Raw genomic sequence first — 19,932 nt, 5'->3', positions numbered from 1 at the left:
TTCACCTATTTACCCAAGTACACAGCAAATGCCTGTATGTATTCCTTATGTAACGAAATTCCGTTGGTATCATCAAAACAGTTCCGGCCCATAAGTGTTTTCAGGCTGCATGCGACACAGAGATTACATCTTCCTTGCTGTAACTCGCGTTTGATGGTGTAAACCTACACGTGTTATTTGTCATCATTCTCTTGATGGTCAATTCATGAATTTATAACAGGTATAATTAGTAGCAACACCAATTCGGTTACTCAACAAAGGTTCCCATTTGGCATTTCTCCTGTCTGGAGTAAATACTCAACATTATAAATTAAGGTCTGTAATGGCAAATGTATTGTATGTTATGTAATATGTGCATGTAAGTGATGCAAGAGGGTTTATCAGCTGAGTTACAAAAACAAACATCGATCAAAGGATTAACCGATAACACACTGATTGTTTAATTACTTTTATCTTCTAGCGGATTTGTCAAAAGGAAGTGTTTAGATGACTACACCCTGTCGTAAAGTGTGAGTGCAAAAACAACATCCTCCCTTCAAAGAATTAACCACCCTTGCGTTGATTGATTGATTGCTCAATATTGGTTAACTAAATTACTTAGAATAGTGGACATCATACAATTAGTTGCCAGGTGTGCTATCTTGGGAGACCAATGAGAGGTTTATCTAGTTTTCACCAACGAAAGACGTGAAACGATGTGTTACTTTTTCGCAAATGAGACAGTTGTAAGACACGCGACACAGAACAGGATTATTTACCAGCTGCAGATTAATGGAATACGATTTCCTTTACGTGGATATTGATGGATACATTCCTGAACAAGGTAGTAGTCTGACATTGTTGCTATAAAATTAGTCTGTTTTACATTCATTATTTGCATTTTGTTTTAATTCATTTGTTGTAGCATTCAGCAGAATCTGTATGACAGAAAACAGACACTAGATCGCGTAAGTGTGTAAAATAGGATCCACATTGGCAATCTATACAAGGTATAAATGTTGCTGTTATGTTAGAAATTTACTATGAGTATAAGCAGATCGTGTGTTCTTTTATTAATTTTCAGAATCATACAAATATGACAATAAACTAATTAGGGTTATGAGACAAAATATAGAGACGTGCATTGGCTTCATTATTTTTCCGTCCTAATAGTTTTTTACCATTTCTACCACTGGCAGATGATTAACCTTCAAAGTGTTTCATTTGTTTCCATAATACATTTGTAATGAAGTACAAATGACTTCACCTCAGTTGATCTGTCAATAATTAAACTAACAATTGCGCTTACGGACTGCGCAGCAGAGCTCACGAACCAGTCACGAATTCTGGGATATCATCCGGGTATTCACGGGAGAAAAACAATAACAAAAGTTTACACCAGTCCACGGAAATTGCTCCGCATCAGTGCCCCTTTAACTTGCTCGCGGTGTCACGTAGAGTGAGTGAGTGAGTGAGTGAATGAGTGAAAGAGTATGGTTTTATTGTTTTAAACCTATGCCAGCAATGTCCGGTGGAGAACACCAGAAATAGGTTTCACACATAGTACCGATGGGTATTAATCAAACCCGGTATGTCTTAAAGGTGATTGGACAAAATAAGTCCAAAACCTCCATTAATTATACTACTATACTGGTATTTTCATTATTGATATTTCATGAGTGTGTCATTGAATAAATAGATCATTATTCGTGATTTCAAAATTTCCATATATCCCTAACTATTTTTATCCAGTATATGTTTCTTTCGCCGCAATCGACAGTTGTGTGGAACACAGCCGTAGGGGTGAATGTTCGAGTCTGGACCAGACCAATAAGGAGTTGGCAGCATGGGCAACGTCTCACATCCCAGGGTCACGATGACTTTTTAACCACCCGATCCTCATTAATTGGCTTTTCTGACAAGTACAAATTAACTGTGCCTTGGAATCCGCGCGGAGGATAAGAGCGAAGGCATTTTATTGCAATAAGTTCTATCTGGCATCCCCTCAGATACAAACACGAGTGAGTGAGTTAGTTTGTTAGAGCGTCAGTGAGTGAGTAGGTGTAAAGACAAATGTAATTTGGGGTCATTTCGTTTTCCTACACGATTGCATCCGACTTTGTCACTTTGAAAACGAGTACGTTTGAAAGTTGTCGGATGCGTTCGTACGAATGAGAGTAAGATTTGTGTATTTCAACTATTGCGTGTATTGGACTCGTGACAATACACCATTCTCGTAAAATACCAATCTGAATTCAGAGATTTTCAAGAGATTCGTGGCATTTGGTCATGAAAAAAATCTTTGACCCAAACTACTTTCCTCAGGTCATTTTTTCATAACCAGTACAAGTATATGATTTAAAATTTATCTCAGGGCTGCTCATACCTAGATGTTCTCCAGAAGGTCGAAAAATCGGCCACTTAACTCATCTTAACCAAAGTCAGAAGACCGAAACTTGTAAGAGTAAGACAGAAACAACGCTAGGCTTTCGCTGTTGGGACATGTCTGATAACTGTTATCCGAAGGCTTACCGCAAACGTATAATCTACTCTTCAACAGGGAGCGATGTGGTAGCCTTGTGATTATTTAATGCGTCCGCTCGTCACGTTGAAACCCATAGTTCGATTCCCCACATTAGTACATTTCTGGGGTGGCCGCGTGATATTGCTGGAATATTGTTAAAATCGGCGTAAAACCTAAATCACTCCCCCCTTTTCAAGTGGACAAATAGGGCCCTAGTCCTTTACTTCAGTACTACAGCCGTAATTCAAGGAGAATGTAATTCAATCTAGCATGTTACCGTGGAAACAAATCAACAGTGAGAGCCTTGATCCACTCCATCGGAGTAGCTGTTGTATAGCACCATGGCTATGCTTATGATATAAGCTGAGAGTTGATTTCCTCAGTCAAGGACTTCTACACAACGTTGAATACGTACACATGGGCAGCTCCAACCTTTTGAAAAAGGGGAGGAGGGGTTGCACTTTTCTCATTTTCATCTTCAGTGGGCGGGGGGGTATGGGGGGGATGTTGATTGAGAATCAAAACATGACCTTGGGTCAAGCCCTTTTGCATTTATAGAATCATTTTATTGTCAGCATGGTGAAAGCATAAGATCGCTGTGGTAGAATCAGTCGCTACGTCATACCACACAAGATGAGGTCAAAACGGTCGCTATCTGATGTTGATCCGCTTGCCGTTCTAACACAAGTGAGTGAGTTTAGTTTTACGCCGCGCTTAGCAATATTCCAGCTATATGGCGGCGGTCTGTTAATAATCGAGTCTGGACCGGACAATCCACTGATCAACAGCTTGAGCATCGATCTGCGCAAGTGGGAATCGATGACATGTGATAACCAAGTCAGCGAGCCTGACCATCCGATCCCGTTAGTCTCCTCTTGGAAGCACAGTCACCTTTTATGACAGGCATGGGTTGCTGAAGGCCTATTCTACCGCGGACCTTCACGGGTCCGTTATAACATGAAGGGGCTGGTCGTCCTGGAATGCATACAGTGTCGGATTTGGGTATCAAACAACGGCATTTCCTGGACAGCTTAAGATAAGTTAGCCCAGGCAGCAAAAACACGCGCGTACACGTACATGCACATGCGTTATCCCAGGTAGCATGGCAGCATTGGGCCAGCATTGGGCCACTGCTGTAAAAAAAAATTGGGCCAATGCTGGCATTCAGGATTGGGCCAATGCTGATTATCAACGTTGGCCCAGCATTGGCCCAATGATGGCAGGCCAATATGTAGCCAATACTGGCTCATCATTGGCCCAATGATGACGTGCCAGCCTGTAGCCAATACTGTGCCCTCCTTTTGCCAGTCATATCATCCTGGCTTTTTAATCTACATATATGATTCTTCATTGACTAATGCCAAGAAATCGTATCTTGGTTTTCTCTGCCATCCATCCCTTGTGATTGTGACAATCAGCATTTGTAAAGATACTGTAAAACACTTTAAAACACTGTATTTACCAACTGTAAGTTAAATTCTAAGGTTTCTTAACAAGAATGTTTAAGAAAACATGTTTAATTAAAACGTTATGAAACGGAACATGTGTTCACATCTCATTATATATCTTACAAAAAATAGAACTTTAACAAATATCTACGAATTGTCTTAAGATATTCAGTAGTACTAAAATGTGTGTGTGTCATAAATAGTTGAATCTATGCGGTTGAAAACAGAAAACAAAATAATTAAATGTATCTTCTTAACTTTAATTCTCTCTTTTATAATAATATGTAATGAAATGAGATTCTATGCATCATCAAAAATCATGCTTCATTAGTTTTCAGTGAAAATGTACAACTCTCAAAACTGTATTACCATTAGACTTGCAGTGCAGTGATGCCACAGCATTGTGACGTCATAAAGTTCATTGACAAGGCACTGTACATAGTCTACTGTCAAAACGATATCTCCCAGGAGCTGACACACGATCTCATACAAGCGATATCTCCTGTGGAACACAGTTTTTGATGATGGAGTTGTTTATTGTACGTTTGTTGCAGTTTTATGAGGCTTTCCAGTTCGCAATCAGACGCCATTGTGCACACTGGGTTCTTCCGTGCTGCTTCTGAAATGGAAATTGAAATTGGACGTAAAAGTACATAAAACTGCTGTATCAATAATTCTCTAATTTCATTAAACATTTCAGTGTATATTATTGTGTATTGTCATATATAAAGTCACAAGTTTGACAATTCTAGATTGCCTTACCTCCGAAGCTCCTTTCAATTTTGATTAATATTTAACTATATCAAGTTTGTATGTTTCAAACACTTTCCTTTCATAATATAATTTTAAATTTTAACAATCCCAGTCAGTCAAGTATGCATTTGTTACCAAATGTGGTATTGATCGAAAAGCATATGTATTTCTGATTACAGAAAACAGTGACAAGTAAAGTAGTGAAATGAAATGCTGCTGTAAATCGTGAGGATGGCCATGTTTAACTCAGTGGCACTTACGTATCAAATTACAACCATTTCCAAATAACCCACTTATCCTTTAGTAACATGTTTGCATATATTTTAAAACTGTGAAAATATGGTAGACTATACCTTTCTTTAATGATCCTGGTATATCACATGGAAAAGGGACTTGAAATCTGTAAATCCTCGGACAAGTGCAAGAGTGAACACTGGTGTAAGATACCGCTCTAAGGAGAAATTCTTCAGTTGACAGTCTGCAGCAAATGCCTGTTTCAAATGTTTCCATTGTTTGTAGTTTCTGTTAAATTATAATTAGACTATAAACTTTTATCTTTTGCAAAAACACTTGTGCAGTGATTGTGTGAAACTGGACAAGGGCTTTTTAGATATATTTGTAAGTTAATCTTCAAGTTTCACAACTAAAAGTAGCTCCGGGCAGATGTACTGATAAAGAGGTTAAATTTAGAACACATGGGTCAGTGCTGGGAATCTGCTGGTACCAGCTGGTGGCTGAGAGACAGTGGCTCCCCGGCGGTGGCCCAGTGCTGTGCCAATGCCGTGAGCCCCGTTGCCGGCACAAGCGTAACTCGCGGCAGTAATACAGCATTGGGCCAATGCTGTCATGCTACCTGGGATAGAAGCGCTGTAAGCTTGAAAGTGCAATTTTTTCACCTTTGAAAAAGAAACAAGGTTAGGTATTTGTAGTACTGTGAATAAAGTATTTGGTTCAACGTTTCTGAATTAAGTGTTCGATTCCCACATGGGCATAATGCGTGGAGCCAGAGATGTGGTCTCTGGTGAAGCTCATTTCAGGTGTCTCTCGCCGTGATATTGATAGAATAGAACTGAAAGCGGCGTGAAACTAAACTTACTCACTCACTCAACCGGACCAGCGCTCACTCTTTACAACCTTATTTCAGTTCAATCAATACGACAAGCAATGTTCTCTCACTCATTCAGTCAAACAATGTCGACTGTATGGCATGGACATGTAATGATTTTATGAAGCAGTCGAGTGCCAAAATTAATGTCATTTCACGGGAAAATAATTGTTTCTGTGCATCGCTAGATATATGAACATGTCTTACTCGGGGCGATATATGATGCAGACAAATACTACCTGGTTTAACGTGCGTATAACATTGTACAACAATAAAGTATAAAGGGCACCTGCAGAATACGAAACAACGTCTGTACAACGGCGAATAACTTATCGTCTGCAATAAGTATTGAAGTGCGCATGCGCAATCGCAAGATGGGATGATGGCGGAAGCTAGTACACCCCGCAAAACTGCAAAGATTGCAGCTTGGAAAAAGCTCCACGACACTGTTCAGGATGCCAATACGTTGAGGCAAGAGGCTGTTAGTGCTCAGCATGATCACTTGATTACGGAAATTGAGACCTCAGACGGACCTCTGGCAACAACTCTGAGGTAAACACCTGCCAACTTCGCCGGGCACTTCACTTCATCTATCACTGACATCAGAAATATTTATCATGTTACACCTTGACAGTGCGTTCTCAATGCTCATAGATGGTAGATGTTTAATGTAAGCTGACCATATCTTCGGACTTGATCCCGAATTAAAATGTGAGACTTGCGTTATAGATGGAAAGATGAAAACGGTTTTCGAAATCTGTCAAAGAGCGATAAGATTGCTAATCAGAGTTAGGTCATTTCATAGTAATAAGCCTGTCCACAACCAACGTCTGAACCTAGTTTGTGCAATATTAAGTTCCTAACCACCATGTAAGAAAAATAAGAGGATGGAGAACCAACTTCTGCCTGCACAACCCTTCAAAGGGGAAATTAAAAGGGTGTGTTATTTACACCAGTTGCTTATTATTATCCTAGTCTACAAATGTCAATTTCCCACCCCACCCATGCTCCACAAGTCACTGCCAGAGTATCTTAGTACCAGACAAAAAGTCCCTGTTTTCCCATTTGAAAATCTGTTTGCATGTGCATTATGGCACCTGCATATAGATTTACTTAAGGGGATACAAGACTACAAGCCCTATTATTGCTTTTAAAATTTAAAATTAAATAGATGTTGTGAACCTCCAGGGGTGTATATTAGTAGTAGCATAGATCGGGTTTGTTTATGTAAAAAGTTAGCTGATTACAAGTAGAATTTTCAGTTATTTTGCATGGTGTTGCTATTTAGAGCTTGCATGATTCACTTGCTTGTTTGGTGAATCAAGTCATTTCCTTTCAGGAATTTAGTTCATTATCCATGATCAAAGGATTCAGATATTCTTGGATTGTTTAAGGATAGTGTTTTATGCTTCACATAGTTTCTTGTTTATCAGAGCAATGTATATTCACATGTGTCAGTACTGTCACCTTGCTGACCTGTCAACCAGAGGATTAGTCTATGAGCCATAGGTGTAACAATGTCAACATTGTGAAACCAATGTGAAAATCTATATATATTATTCACTTAATATGTATTGGTTAGTGGTTAGAGCATACAGCTGGAGAGCAGGAGGTTATGTGTTTGATCCCCAGCTGCATCATGCAAAAAGACATAATGTTTCTGAATCTGTGGCATGGTATCTCAGTGAACTGGCACTATAAACCAGCTTTAGTCTGCGCTAGTTCATCAAAATTTTCTCAAGTACAACATTTGACCCTATTTCACCAACCCTTACCCATGAATTTATGTATAATTGTATATTCATTCCGCTTTATTCCTGTTACATAGTATATTATTATTGTACATATGTCATATTCATCATTATGTGTACTCTGTCAAATGAACCTCTACTAGCTGAGCACACACAACCTAACAGTCATATACCATGGTGGGGATTTTTGAACTGGCAATTTATGCTTGTCATAGATTGCATAATAATATTAAGCGTGACTAGTACCAATTCTTATTCCTGCCTTTTAGGTGTGACACCAGGCACAATCATATTCTAGGCATATGATTGCAGCCTGTACATATTTCACAAATGGTCCACTGATAGATATTGTGAGCATTGATCAGGTTACAAGGACATGTAATCAACCACTCACAGAATCTGACCACCCGATACATTAAGAATCATGATAACACAAGATTGCAACTCTGCATACAAAAATGGCAGGTAAATTTGTCTTTCAGGTTTAAGGGGTTGTGGGATAGCTAGTGGTTAAAACTTTTACTCAGCACACCATAGTCACAGGTTCTATTCCCCAAATGGTAATGATATGTGAAGCCCATTTCTGGTGTTTAATGCCATGATGCTAAAGGCAGCTTAAAACTATACTCTCTCATCCAGGTTTTCTTTAGCTCAGTTTATTGAAACAGAGTGTATTTTTGAACTGTCATTTTGCTTTTGTTGCTCCAACGGTTATAGTGTGATTGGTCAGGGTACAAGATGAGATATACTCTTGACAATGCTGGATCATTACCTGTTCCCCAACCAGTTCTGTGTTTTTGCAGGTTAATCATTCCCACCTTTTGCCATGCTTGCATATATCTATTTCTTACAGAGCTGTTTATGATGGAGACGAATTGGGCAAGTTTCAAGAGACTTTGGATACTCGAATCAAAAGTCATGACCGTGAGATTGAGCGAATGTGCAACTACCATTATCAAGGGTTTATTGACTCCATCAGAGAACTACAGCAAGTCAGTGGTGATGCTGCCAAGCTTAAGGTAAAATTGACAGGATTCTTTATTTTTTAACCTAGCAGTTAAGGTGTGTGCTCATCACACTTAAAACCTGGGTTGGATTCCTCACAGGGGTACAATTTGTGAAGCCTATTTCTAGTATCACCTGCTGCGATAGTGCTGCAATATTGCTAAAAGTGTCTTAAATCTAAAATCGCTTTATTGAAAACAACCAGCCAACGGGAACATGACAAACTGACATTGACATAAGTCAACATCAGTAAAAAACTGTAATGTGTGATTGTGTTAGTAATCTAGGTAAAACATTAAATAAACTGGAAGGCACAAAATGTCAGCATAGTTGTTGTTGTCGTTGCTGTTGTTGTTGTTGTTGATGTTGTTGTTTATGCTAGAGCTGCAATGATATTTGTTTAACTAAAATATTTTTATTTGAATTCTAGGATGAGATCAGTGGTGTGGATAGTGAGCTACAAAAGTCATGTGACCCCCTTCTGGCTAAAGGTGATGAGCTGGTCAAGAGTCGCAAGATTCAAAAGAATATTACAGCTGCCATAGAAAATCTCTCTATGTGCCTGCCAGGTAGGACAGTGGGGTCTCTTTGTACACTTTCACATTGAACGTGGTGTGTGTTTAATGTAGAATTTTGATGTTCTTATAAAGGATATTTTATCTTGATTTGACATGGATTTGTTAGAGCAAATTAAAAGCAGATCTGTATAGACTTCCACTGAGGCAAATTATGTAGTTTCCTTTCAGATGGTTTGTATTTACAGTCATCATGGTTACTAGTGGTGAACTGATTGATCATATAATCGGTTTATTGATTGTCTGATCGAAGTATGTATATCGGTTAACTGTAAAAGTAATCTAAATTGATGTAAGTCGTCAAATACTCCATGATTTTCAATATCCTTTTGTCAAAATGTTTTTAATCCATTTCTAAAGAAGAATTTTTTACGATTTTGTGTCATGTAACATATCTTTGTTACAAGTGATCGTGTAGCAGTCGTATCATCAGCTGGTCTTGTGTTCATAAATCAATACTTGTAGTTGATCATTTATCAATAATTGATCAAAAGAAGTCATCGATAATCAATTATGGTTTTACAGGTCGATTCCCAACACTAATAGTTACTACTACGTAATCATATTATTTTCATCTTGATTCTGACTAAAATCCTCAAGTGAATATCTTGATTAGAATTTATCTTAAGATAGAACTAAGAGGATGGGGTGGCTTGGTTCACACAAGACAGTGTACCATAGATTGATGCTATTGATCACGTGGTTGTCAAGTGCAGACTCAATTATTCACAGACTGCTACCATACAGCTGAAATGGTGCTGAGTGGGACATAAAAGTTTAAAACTAAACACTCTCACTCATTCTGGCTAAAATCTGATGGGCTGTTTGTATTTTATGCACAATTTTCAAAATGGCATACTGTAAGTACAACCTGCAATGTGCTAACATTTCAAATTGACATTGGTAGGACGTGTAGAATATGCTTAAAGTGAAACATTTTGAAATGTGTTCCTGTTGCTGGTTTTCACAAACACTGCTGAAAGTGGTTGAAAAGTTTTAGATAAGAAATGTTCAGGAAACTGCCCAAGTGACTGTTGTGTTGCAGTGGCATAATTATCTACAGGAAGTACCGCATTCTTACGATTACTGTGTCGAAAGCGGGCAGAACTTATTGCTTGTATTCCAAATTTCTGCTGTCTTATTTGCTAATTATAGTTAAATAAATACATAAAAATAGTTATTTTACGTGCAGTTTTGAAGTTTCTAAACCTACTCAGGTTGTATGAATGCCCTTGACCAGAGATGGAATGTCGCAGCCAAATGGCTGATTGTTTCAAAAGTTTAGAGTTGGTGTATACAATGATGGGTACAAACAGAGTAATAAAACTGTTGCCATGATTTCTTAGTTGTTTGTATAAAAAAATACATCCAAAAAATAAATATTTCTGTATTTCACTTATCGTTTAACAAATCCTCAAATTCGATTATAAGTCCACAAACATTCAAAGTAAATTAACACTTTCCATGTTTTTAACCGTAGAATACGTGTGTTTTTAATGTATGGCTAGATTTCCTAAATTGGCAGTGGCTGAAGGGATGATGAAAATCCAGCTAGGGTCCATGCAGGAAGCTTAGGTACTGTAAGTCCTAGGATGGTGATCTACCTTCAGTTGTTGGTGATATATAGCCCGTTTTTTATATTGTTTTGTCCAAATAGTGCTACTAGTTTTAACTTTTCACATTAGTTTTAACTGTAACTGTGATATTTTAGTTGTGTTACTGTCCTTTGACGACAGATTTTTATAATCTATACATATTTCATTTCAATATCAAACATGTTCTCGTCACGATATGGCTGCAATATTGCCAATGTTACGTTGAATATTCACTCACTCACTCACTCATTCAAATTCAAATATGTTTTTGTTATCATAAACTAAGCCATTGCAAATTTTATGTCAGTTCAGGAAACATTGTGTCGAAATGTTGAATCTTGTTGTTTGAAGATAAGTTAAATCAAGAGATCTTAAGTGTAATAAATTCGTCACACAGTGTTTTAAAAGTGTGTACAGGACTCTAAGACCCTTGTGAATTCCGTATTTCTTGAGATTACAGTCTTGTTCACCCATTTCAAAACACTGTGTAACTAGTAATATACGAATAAAGAATATTGAAGTTTTGTGATTATCTCTTCGGTTCCATTTAAAATCGTCACTGACTTTTATTTTTTATTGTAAATAATTGACAAAACTTGCAATACATTTTATTAAATAGAAAATGTAATCCCTCAAAACGCAATCTAAATTTGAAATTTGTGTTGTTATAGCCAAAAGAGTATTTTCACGGCTTTAGTTTGTAGAAAATAGGCTTTGCCTGTATAATTGATGTCTCTCACAGTCACAGTATTTCGAAGTACGTGTCAGAATACAGGTACCAGAATCGCAATGTAATACAGATTATTTGCCAGTATTCAGCCCGATAAAATACTGTATTGTTTAAGAGATATTTTCTGTATGTTCTTTGAAAAGATAACCCTGCTACCTGGGTTAGGCATGACACTTTGTGGCTTGTCCTAGTTGGTCACTCTGTGACATGTTTACATGTTTACATGTTTACATTTACATGTTTACTGCTGTTTTGCAGTGGTTTCTGTGGAGATAGGTCCTTCACTCTTGTGTTACACCTGCAAGAACCTATCTTAGTGGCGTTGGAATTTGTTTAAATCTCATAATGTGATGACCCGAGAAGATCCTGGGTTAGAATTAGTCTTCAGTAAGCCATGATTGTCATAAGAGGCGACTTACACTAACAGGACCCGGTGGTCAGGCTCGCTGACTTGATTCACTCATATCATTGTATGCCAGTTGTGTAGATCGATGCTCATGCTCTTGATCACTGGATTGTCTGGTCCAGTCTCAGTAATTTACAGATCGATGTCATATAGCTGGAATATTGTTGAGTGAGGCATAAGTTTATACTCAGTCGTGTGCCTCACGTGCAGTAGCCTATCACTTCTTAGTTGTGTTCAGAATTTGTTAGAATCTCATAATTAATGATTGGTTCATAGGAACCAAGCAGTCAGTGAAAATAATTGGTTAGAAACATGTAATGCATTTTCCTGTTATGGCTGTTAGTGAAGATATTACAGAATAGAAGAAGAAAATTAGATGACCCGTGAAGGTCCCAAGGTAGAAAAGGTCTTCAGCAACCCATGCTTGCTCTAAAAGGCGACTCAGCTTGTCGTAAGAGGTGACTAACAAGATCAGGTGGTCAGACTCACTGACTTGGTTGACACATGTCATCGGTTCCCAATTGCTTAGATCGATGTTCATGCTGTTGATCACTAGATTGTCTGGTCCACACTCGATTATTTACACTAAATTTACAGACCGCGTCCATATGGCTGGAATATTGCTGAGTGCGGCTGGTATTTCTTCAACTAATGACCCTAATGATTATGAGAAAATACATCAACGCGAAATGATTAATGAGCAGAGCCTTAATAATAGTGTCTCAGTGTGATGATGAGAGCTTAGTGGGAAACTGTCATCCCAAGGAACCAGGTCAGATATCAAAGGGTATCCACCAATTACAGATTAGCTCAGCATGTTCTCATGCATCAAAGCTGTCAAGCTGAATTTTTCATTGCTTTATGTCTATTTTCAGATAAATCAAAACCATTTTGTTTTAACTTTGTTCAAACAAACAGGGTCTTCAGTGCTTGAGAAAAAGAAAAATATTAACAAAAGTAATTTGCTATATTGTATTAAATTATAATTACATTGATACTGCAGCAGAATGTAAAATTAACATGTTTTCAAGGGATTAGGATGGTTGGAGGGAGAGGTCTTTGTGCTGTAATGAAAGATAGATGGTAACAGACAAGACATCAGTGTACCAGTAGTTGTAATGACAGATAGATGGTAATAGACAAGACATCACTGTACCAGTAATTTAAGTGATTATAAGGTTAGTAGACAAGATTATTTTGGGTTGTTGTTAAAATGGTAAAAATTGTGGTCATACAATGGCTAATGAGTTGTGTGCAGATCAGTTAGACAGTACAGAACTTTCTGGCAAAAAAATAACCAGCACTGATTCTGCATATGTGCAGACATAATTTAATTCATAAATGTGCGTCTGTCTGCTTTATTTCATTGTCATTGCACATTGTTGGGAATGAATGTTTGTGATTATCAAACTTGGTTGATTTTTCAGTGCTGGAGCTGTATGGCAAGCTTCAAGAACAGATGAAAAACAGAAGGTATGATCCACTTTGTAATTTCTTTCATGTTCTTTCTTCTCCATTTACTTGTTCATCATCCAGACCCATGTCTGTCTCTTGTCAAGTTAATGGTCCCAATCTGATGATATGGCACAGTGTTCTTGATTTTCGTGATTTACTTATTTGAGCATATCTGAATTGATTGCAGATTGCAGTTTGTTTGCCATCATGATCATCCACTGTTGACTATAACTGACGTGGATCATATTTCATGTTTTCAAGGATTGTAAAGATCCACGTTAAAATTGATCTTCAGTAACCCATGCTTGTCTCAAAGGCGACTAACAGGATCAGGTGGTCAGGCTCGCTGAGTTGGTTGACACGTCATATCCCAATTGTGTAGATTGATGTTCCTGCTGTTGATCACTTGATTGTCTGGTCTCAACCCATGCCCATTGTCAGCAGATAACAGAGATCAGTCCACGATTTCTCATAACAAACTTCAGTTTTCACTCAAATTTCAAATTGAGTTTTAACTTGACTGCAATTTGAAAATAAACAACTGAAGTAATTTATGCACCAAACTCAAATTGTCTGAAAGTATGTTTGAATTTAATATCAATTTTGGTTCATTCTGGGAAATGTATTTTCCTACATTTTCTCAAATTTGAGCGAAAACTCGTAACTTAAGTCAAAACTCAGCCGTAAGTTTGTTTTGAGAAATCAGGGCGAGGTGGTCCTGAATTCTGACTTGTTTGATGTGTGTTTCATATGGGCATTGATGCTTATGTTGTAGTCAGTGGATTATTTGACACAAACTTTTACAAACACGTTGTTTCAAAGGCATTTAGAAGTTGGACTTGGAGGAATCAAACTAAAAGTGCTTCATGGTTCAACTTCTTTATTATACAAGGTGAAGAAGAGACTAGAATCTGTCTCAAAACGTTGTGACCTTGTATAATAAAGAAGTTGAACCATAAAGCACTTTTAGTTTTACAAACACGCATTGAATAAATATATTCCTGAGAATGATATTAAACAGCAGATAAAAATTAACAGGCCAGTACCACAAGAACCTTCTCATCCTGCCGTTTCGTAGCCAAAGACACCAAGACAAAGACATGGGTCGGTTTCCCACATGGGTACATTATGTAAAGCTCATTTCTGGTGTTCCATCTCTTAATATAGCTAGAATATTGCTTAAGTAGCATAAAACTCAACTCAACCCAACACATCTCAGCTCCGCTCAGCTAGCTCTCTCTCTCTCTCTCTCTCTCTCTCTCTCTCTCTCTCTCTCTCTCTCTCTCTCTCTCTCTCTCTCTCTCTCTCTCACTCACTCACTCACTCACTCACTCAAAGTATTCAGATATTTAGAGGGAGAGATCTTTTTGCTGTAATGACAGATGAACAGTAAACAGGCCAGGATTCAATGTACCGGTAGTTGTAAGTTGTGTCTCAGTCTTAGTGGAATTTTGCTAAAAGTGGCATAAAACTTAGCTCCCTCATCTGCCAGGTTCTATCCAGCCCTGAAGACCCTGGAACAGCTTGAGCACACATACCTGCCTCGAGTCATCAGCCACTGGTTCTCACAGACCATGTCAGAAGCCATCCCCAAGCTGAGGGAGAAAATAAAGGAGGCATCCATGTCTGAGCTGAAGGACTTCCTGGAGAGCATCAGAAAACACTCAGAGAAAATAGGGGAAGTGGCAATGACACATGTAAGAATGTTGAACTGTTTGTGCTTATGGAGAAGGGTTTTAGGATTTCAAACTAAACCTGTAAGACAGGCAAGAAAAAAAACCCCAAACATACGTGTGAAAATCAGGATTTCTAAAAATGAAGATCTCAAAGCATCCTAGGTGAGATGTTCAGTATGACTGCATATCATGTGAACCGTTTTAAGGATTAGTACTCTTTATGGAATTAATTAGCATGTTAATGTTGTATTGATTATTGCTAGTTAAGCTTACTGGACCGAGCAGACGTTACTTGACTCAGGATACAGACTAGAGTCAACGGTCTCAGGCTGTCTCACCTTGTCATTATCTCTGCAGGCAGCTGAGCAGAACAACATGGATCCAACAATAGTGAAGAAGAAGCTGAAGAAGCGGCGAGCGCCGCCGCCACCGAATCCATTTTCTGGAGAAGTAGAAGCTATGCCTGAGGTTGTGAGAGAAGACTCATTGGAGGGAGAAGAGGTTAGGTTTTATTGTTGTATCAGTGTGTCCGTGTTTGGTTATCCAGTGATTGAAATTATATGTGAAAGCCCAGAACCCTTGAAGGTCTGGGCTAGCATTGATCTTGAGTAACCTATGCTTGTCGTAAGAGGTGGCCAGGCTCACTGACTTGGTTCACACGTCATCAGTTCCCATTTGCATAAATCGACGCACATGCTGTTGATCAGTGGATTTTCTAGTCTAGACTCGATTATGTTCGGACTAATGTAGGTTTTGTAGTGACAGACTGCCGCGATACCTTGCCAAACTTCAGCATGAATCTATGAATCAGACAATCAGCATTAGTCCAGGCTAGTCCTTAGTCCAGCAGTTTAACATTGATGCCTGACTTGCACTCAATTCTTACTTCAAGACAAACGGTCATTGTTTTTTTTCATTTGATACTGAGCATTAGACTCAAGTTTAGAGAAATAGGGGTAATGATTGTTTAGGGTGAAAAACACTGACATGATGTCATGATTATTCTGGAATCTGTTTTAAAGCAGTACAATCAGCCGTATGAGATGTATGAAATCTCAAATGATGTGAACATTTTGTGACTTTCAGGAATTGAGTGCTCAAGATCTTGTGGATTTCTCTCCAGTTTACCGTTGTCTACATATTTATTCTGTCCTGGTATGTATTACTTGATATTATGTTTTGCTTGAGATACTGCAGTTCAGTTCTTGATAAATACATTGCAGAAAGCAGGGTAAATATTAAATGTTTAAGGAAGTGAGATATGGCAGCGGTTACACTTTTACGTTTTGTAGCCTACTCCCCCGTTCTCTCAGTCTATGGGGACAGTTGGTAAGCCTGGTGTTTAAATCATTTGCTCCTCACACCAAAGACACGGGTTCAATTCCCCATGTGTTACAGTGCGTGAAACCCATTTCTGGTGTCCCCTGCCAGTATTGCTTAAATATTGCTAAAAGCAGGTTAAAACCATACGTACTCACTTACAATCTATGATCATTGCAAAAAGGTACTATACATAGTGTGCATTATATATGAAAAATTTGTCTTCATCAAATATTGTAATGTCATTTGCAATGATTAATACATTAGATTAAGACAGCATTATCATGATTACCCGAGGTGTTCAAAATATGTTTAGGAAACTACTTCATTTTTCATCACTGCGAGTAGGTTTTGGTTCTATTTCAACTGATGTCAGTTTTAAAAACTTGTATTATGCCAGTGATGTTATTCCTGTCATTCCTATATGCAGGGTGATAAGGAGAAATTTGAGACCTATTACCGGCAACAGAGATGGAAGCAAGCCAGACTGTCCCTCCAACCACCAGCAGCCATGGTAAGTAAGATGCTACTGTGTGTCAGGACAATTGTTGGGATGCCAGGGCACAGTATTTGTACGGTGACACTAGATTTATTTCAAACAGTTTTCAAAAACATTATGTTGCCAACTCACTGAGCTGGTTGATGTGTGTCATGGTGTTCCAGTTTGAAGATCTGGGTTAGAATTGGTCTTCAACAACCTATACTTGACGTAAGAGGTGACTAATCGGATGGGATGGTCAGGTTTATTGACTTGGTTGACACGTCATCTTGATGATTTGATCACTGGATTGCCTGGTCCAGACATGATTGTTTACAGACTGCCGCCGTATGACTTATAAGTGCTTCATTAAACAATTAACAAAACCAGGCTTTTGTTGAGATCTATGCTCGTGATCTAAATCATATCACTATATTGTTCAGTTCCAAAAAACTTCCATTACTTGCATATTAAGCTTTCTACATGTTGCTCGTTTCTGTTGTCCCCCACTGTGATATTGTAAGAGTATTGCTTAAAGGGACATAAAACTAAAGTTGCTCACTCACTTGAGAAAAAGGTAACCAAGCAAATTCCATGAATACTGAGTCAAGATTGTTTCAATTTCAGCATGAAAGTGCAGACGCTTACCGAAAATATTTCCATGATATTGTAGGGTAAGTTTCACTAGCCACTTGTTGAACATGTTGGTGTTATCAAGTGTTATGTGAGAAGTGACAGTGAATGTTTACACAAACTGAAATATAGTGGTTATAACTTGATAATTGACATGAAGAAGTTTTACAATAATTGATGTGATGACCTGCGTGATGTTAGCACTTGCCGAAAAACTGTATGACACATATTTACATCCATTTGGGTAAATTTTCAAGGTTGGTTCTTCTTTAACTATGCTTGTTGTACCCAATACTTTGCTGGATGTTACAGTAATGTTTTATCACTTTTATAGGTTTTTTGTTGTGGAAGATCATATTTTACACACGTCCCAAGGCCTGGTGAACAGAGCATACATGGATGAGTTATGGGAGAAAGCTGTAGAGAAGATTGTAGCAACCCTTAGATCAACTGCTGTGAGTAGCATCTTTCATCATCAGTGAAATAGTGTCTGCAGTGTCTCCTTAACTCATCGTGATCATTGATGATGCCAGTCCTGTTTGTCAATGCCATAAATGATGGGTTGGCTTAAGTTGTCCAGATGCTCCGTCAGTTTTTCACAAAATGTTGCCACATTGAAATTTTTTTTTTTTGTATATTTGCTGATGTCTTTTTATCCCAGGCTGTCAGTATGAGGAATTGTCAAAAGCAACTAACTTTCAAATAAAAATTCAATGAGCTCATGTTACCTTGGTTACCACATTACAACACGTATAAGTAAATATGTTTGTGTTACAACTACATACGTTGTCTCCGCATATCGAACCATAGTTTGAACTCCTGATGCAATATTGTTTTATTCATGTTTTGGCATCATATCCCACTGTGTTGTTGTTACTACAGTAACACTGAGCCAGATCTTTCAACTTCCTATTCTGCTTTTTGAGTGCTGTAGATTGGCCTGTGTGGCATATATTTACTAGTGTTCCCCCTAGGCACATGTAGGAGGGCGCAGCACCCTGCCCTTTGACTTTTGCGCCCTGCCCTTTGACTTTTGCACCCTGCCCTTTTTCACCTCAATAGCAGTCCTTTACTATGACTAGTGTGTATTTTCCAGATTTGAAATGCTTTTTTCAAATCCTAATCTTAAAATACAAACTGAGAAGAGTAAAAACGAACTTTAGAATTGAAATTATAAGACAATTTGACTTCTTATACATTTTGTTGTTTTTTAAATAGTCTTCACCAACATGCCCTTTGAGGTTATGAAGTGCCCTTTTCCATGAATTTACCCTGCCCTTTCTGAACCCTAGGGGGAACACTATTTACCACCATGGATACATGAGAAATACTACATTTGTCAGACTCATGATGATTGTTATGTTTGAAATTGCTTCAATTTGCTGACTACTCCTGTTCATGTGATTTATGCTTTGTTTACATGTTTGTGTTGAAAACAGGTTCTTTGCCCAAGGTGGCCAGAGTTCAGATTAAAATATTTTGATTTCTCGCAGTGTTCAAACTACTTGACTTGTAAGCACTTGATGTGGTATGTTGAGATTCCTTGACGTGAAACCTGGAACTCTAGTGGTGCAAGACAAGTAGTGACACTAATGCAGTGAAGCAAATCTGGTCACCGGACATAATAAAAATGTACTTGTTTCCAATACAAACTGTTCCTTTTGCATTATATGTACCATTTTTGTTTCAGTCTGTGTTTTGTGTTAATCTGTAATATTTTGTGTCAGGCATTACCTACCTCATCATCTTCAATAACAACTGAACTCTTGTGTGAAAATAGTCAACATTTTATAAACAGATTTGATTTCATATGGGGAACGTTTTTATGTGGGAAGTCACTCAGCCCATTTGAAAGAAATTTGTTTGAGATCTTAACAAGCTCTTCTAATATGATATAGATAAACAGGAAAATAATATACAGTCAGGCCGCGTTAATCCGAACACTTCTGTTTTTCATCAAAAACGTTCGGATAGTGAAACGTACGGACTACTGAAACGAACTTTCATGAACACAACTACAATAGGGTTACTTCCCTTTGACATGGCAATACAAAAACATACGAACGTATACAAGTTGGCTGAATGTGCGATGTGGTGTTTGGGGGCAAGAAATCAACTTTCACGTTGGTCAGTTTGACATTGGCACACTTGTGACTGGCAGCATTGTTACGAAGTAGGATCACGTGTCAACCACGTGATTGATTGCATCTGTCTGTCAAATGATCATAGCCAATCACAAAACATATCCGATGTCCGAAATTGTGCTCTTGCCGATAGACTGTCCGAATTCTTGACCAAAATGTTTGCACATAAGATCAAAATTGGCTTTAGGGTTTTCTCTTTTATTTTTTTTTTTTTTTTGTGCTGCAGTAATTTCACATCTTTTACGCCTAGGGGCGGGACTTACCATTATGACTGACAAGCATCTGGTGATCTCATTTTGACACGATCAGTGTTTTATACAGGAAGTAAGCATGACAGGTATTACTCCAACTAACC

General features: G+C 38.1%; 1 protein-coding gene across 2 annotated transcripts in view; it reads left to right on the top strand.

Annotated features, from left to right (window-relative positions):
• The first annotated feature begins 6,179 nt into the window (after positions 1–6,179).
• LOC137265143 (exocyst complex component 6B-like) overlaps positions 6,180–19,932 on the top strand; it is a 35,172-nt gene continuing 21,419 nt past the window's right edge. For both annotated transcript variants that reach the window (XM_067800462.1, XM_067800461.1), the window contains exons 1-10: positions 6,180–6,361; positions 8,414–8,579; positions 8,996–9,134; positions 13,299–13,344; positions 14,819–15,023; positions 15,360–15,503; positions 16,089–16,157; positions 16,753–16,836; positions 17,428–17,474; positions 17,768–17,888. In XM_067800462.1, coding sequence (XP_067656563.1) covers positions 6,189–6,361; positions 8,414–8,579; positions 8,996–9,134; positions 13,299–13,344; positions 14,819–15,023; positions 15,360–15,503; positions 16,089–16,157; positions 16,753–16,836; positions 17,428–17,474; positions 17,768–17,888 — 1,194 coding nt within the window. In that variant the 5' untranslated portion in view covers positions 6,180–6,188. The remainder of the gene's footprint in view (positions 6,362–8,413; positions 8,580–8,995; positions 9,135–13,298; positions 13,345–14,818; positions 15,024–15,359; positions 15,504–16,088; positions 16,158–16,752; positions 16,837–17,427; positions 17,475–17,767; positions 17,889–19,932) is intronic.

The sequence above is a fragment of the Haliotis asinina genome, chromosome 15 (assembly GCF_037392515.1).
Source record: "Haliotis asinina isolate JCU_RB_2024 chromosome 15, JCU_Hal_asi_v2, whole genome shotgun sequence".
In the NCBI taxonomy this organism is placed as follows: Eukaryota; Metazoa; Mollusca; class Gastropoda; order Lepetellida; family Haliotidae; genus Haliotis; species Haliotis asinina.
The sequence above is the reverse complement of the archived record's forward strand: the minus strand, read 5'-3'. Positions and strand labels throughout refer to the sequence as shown.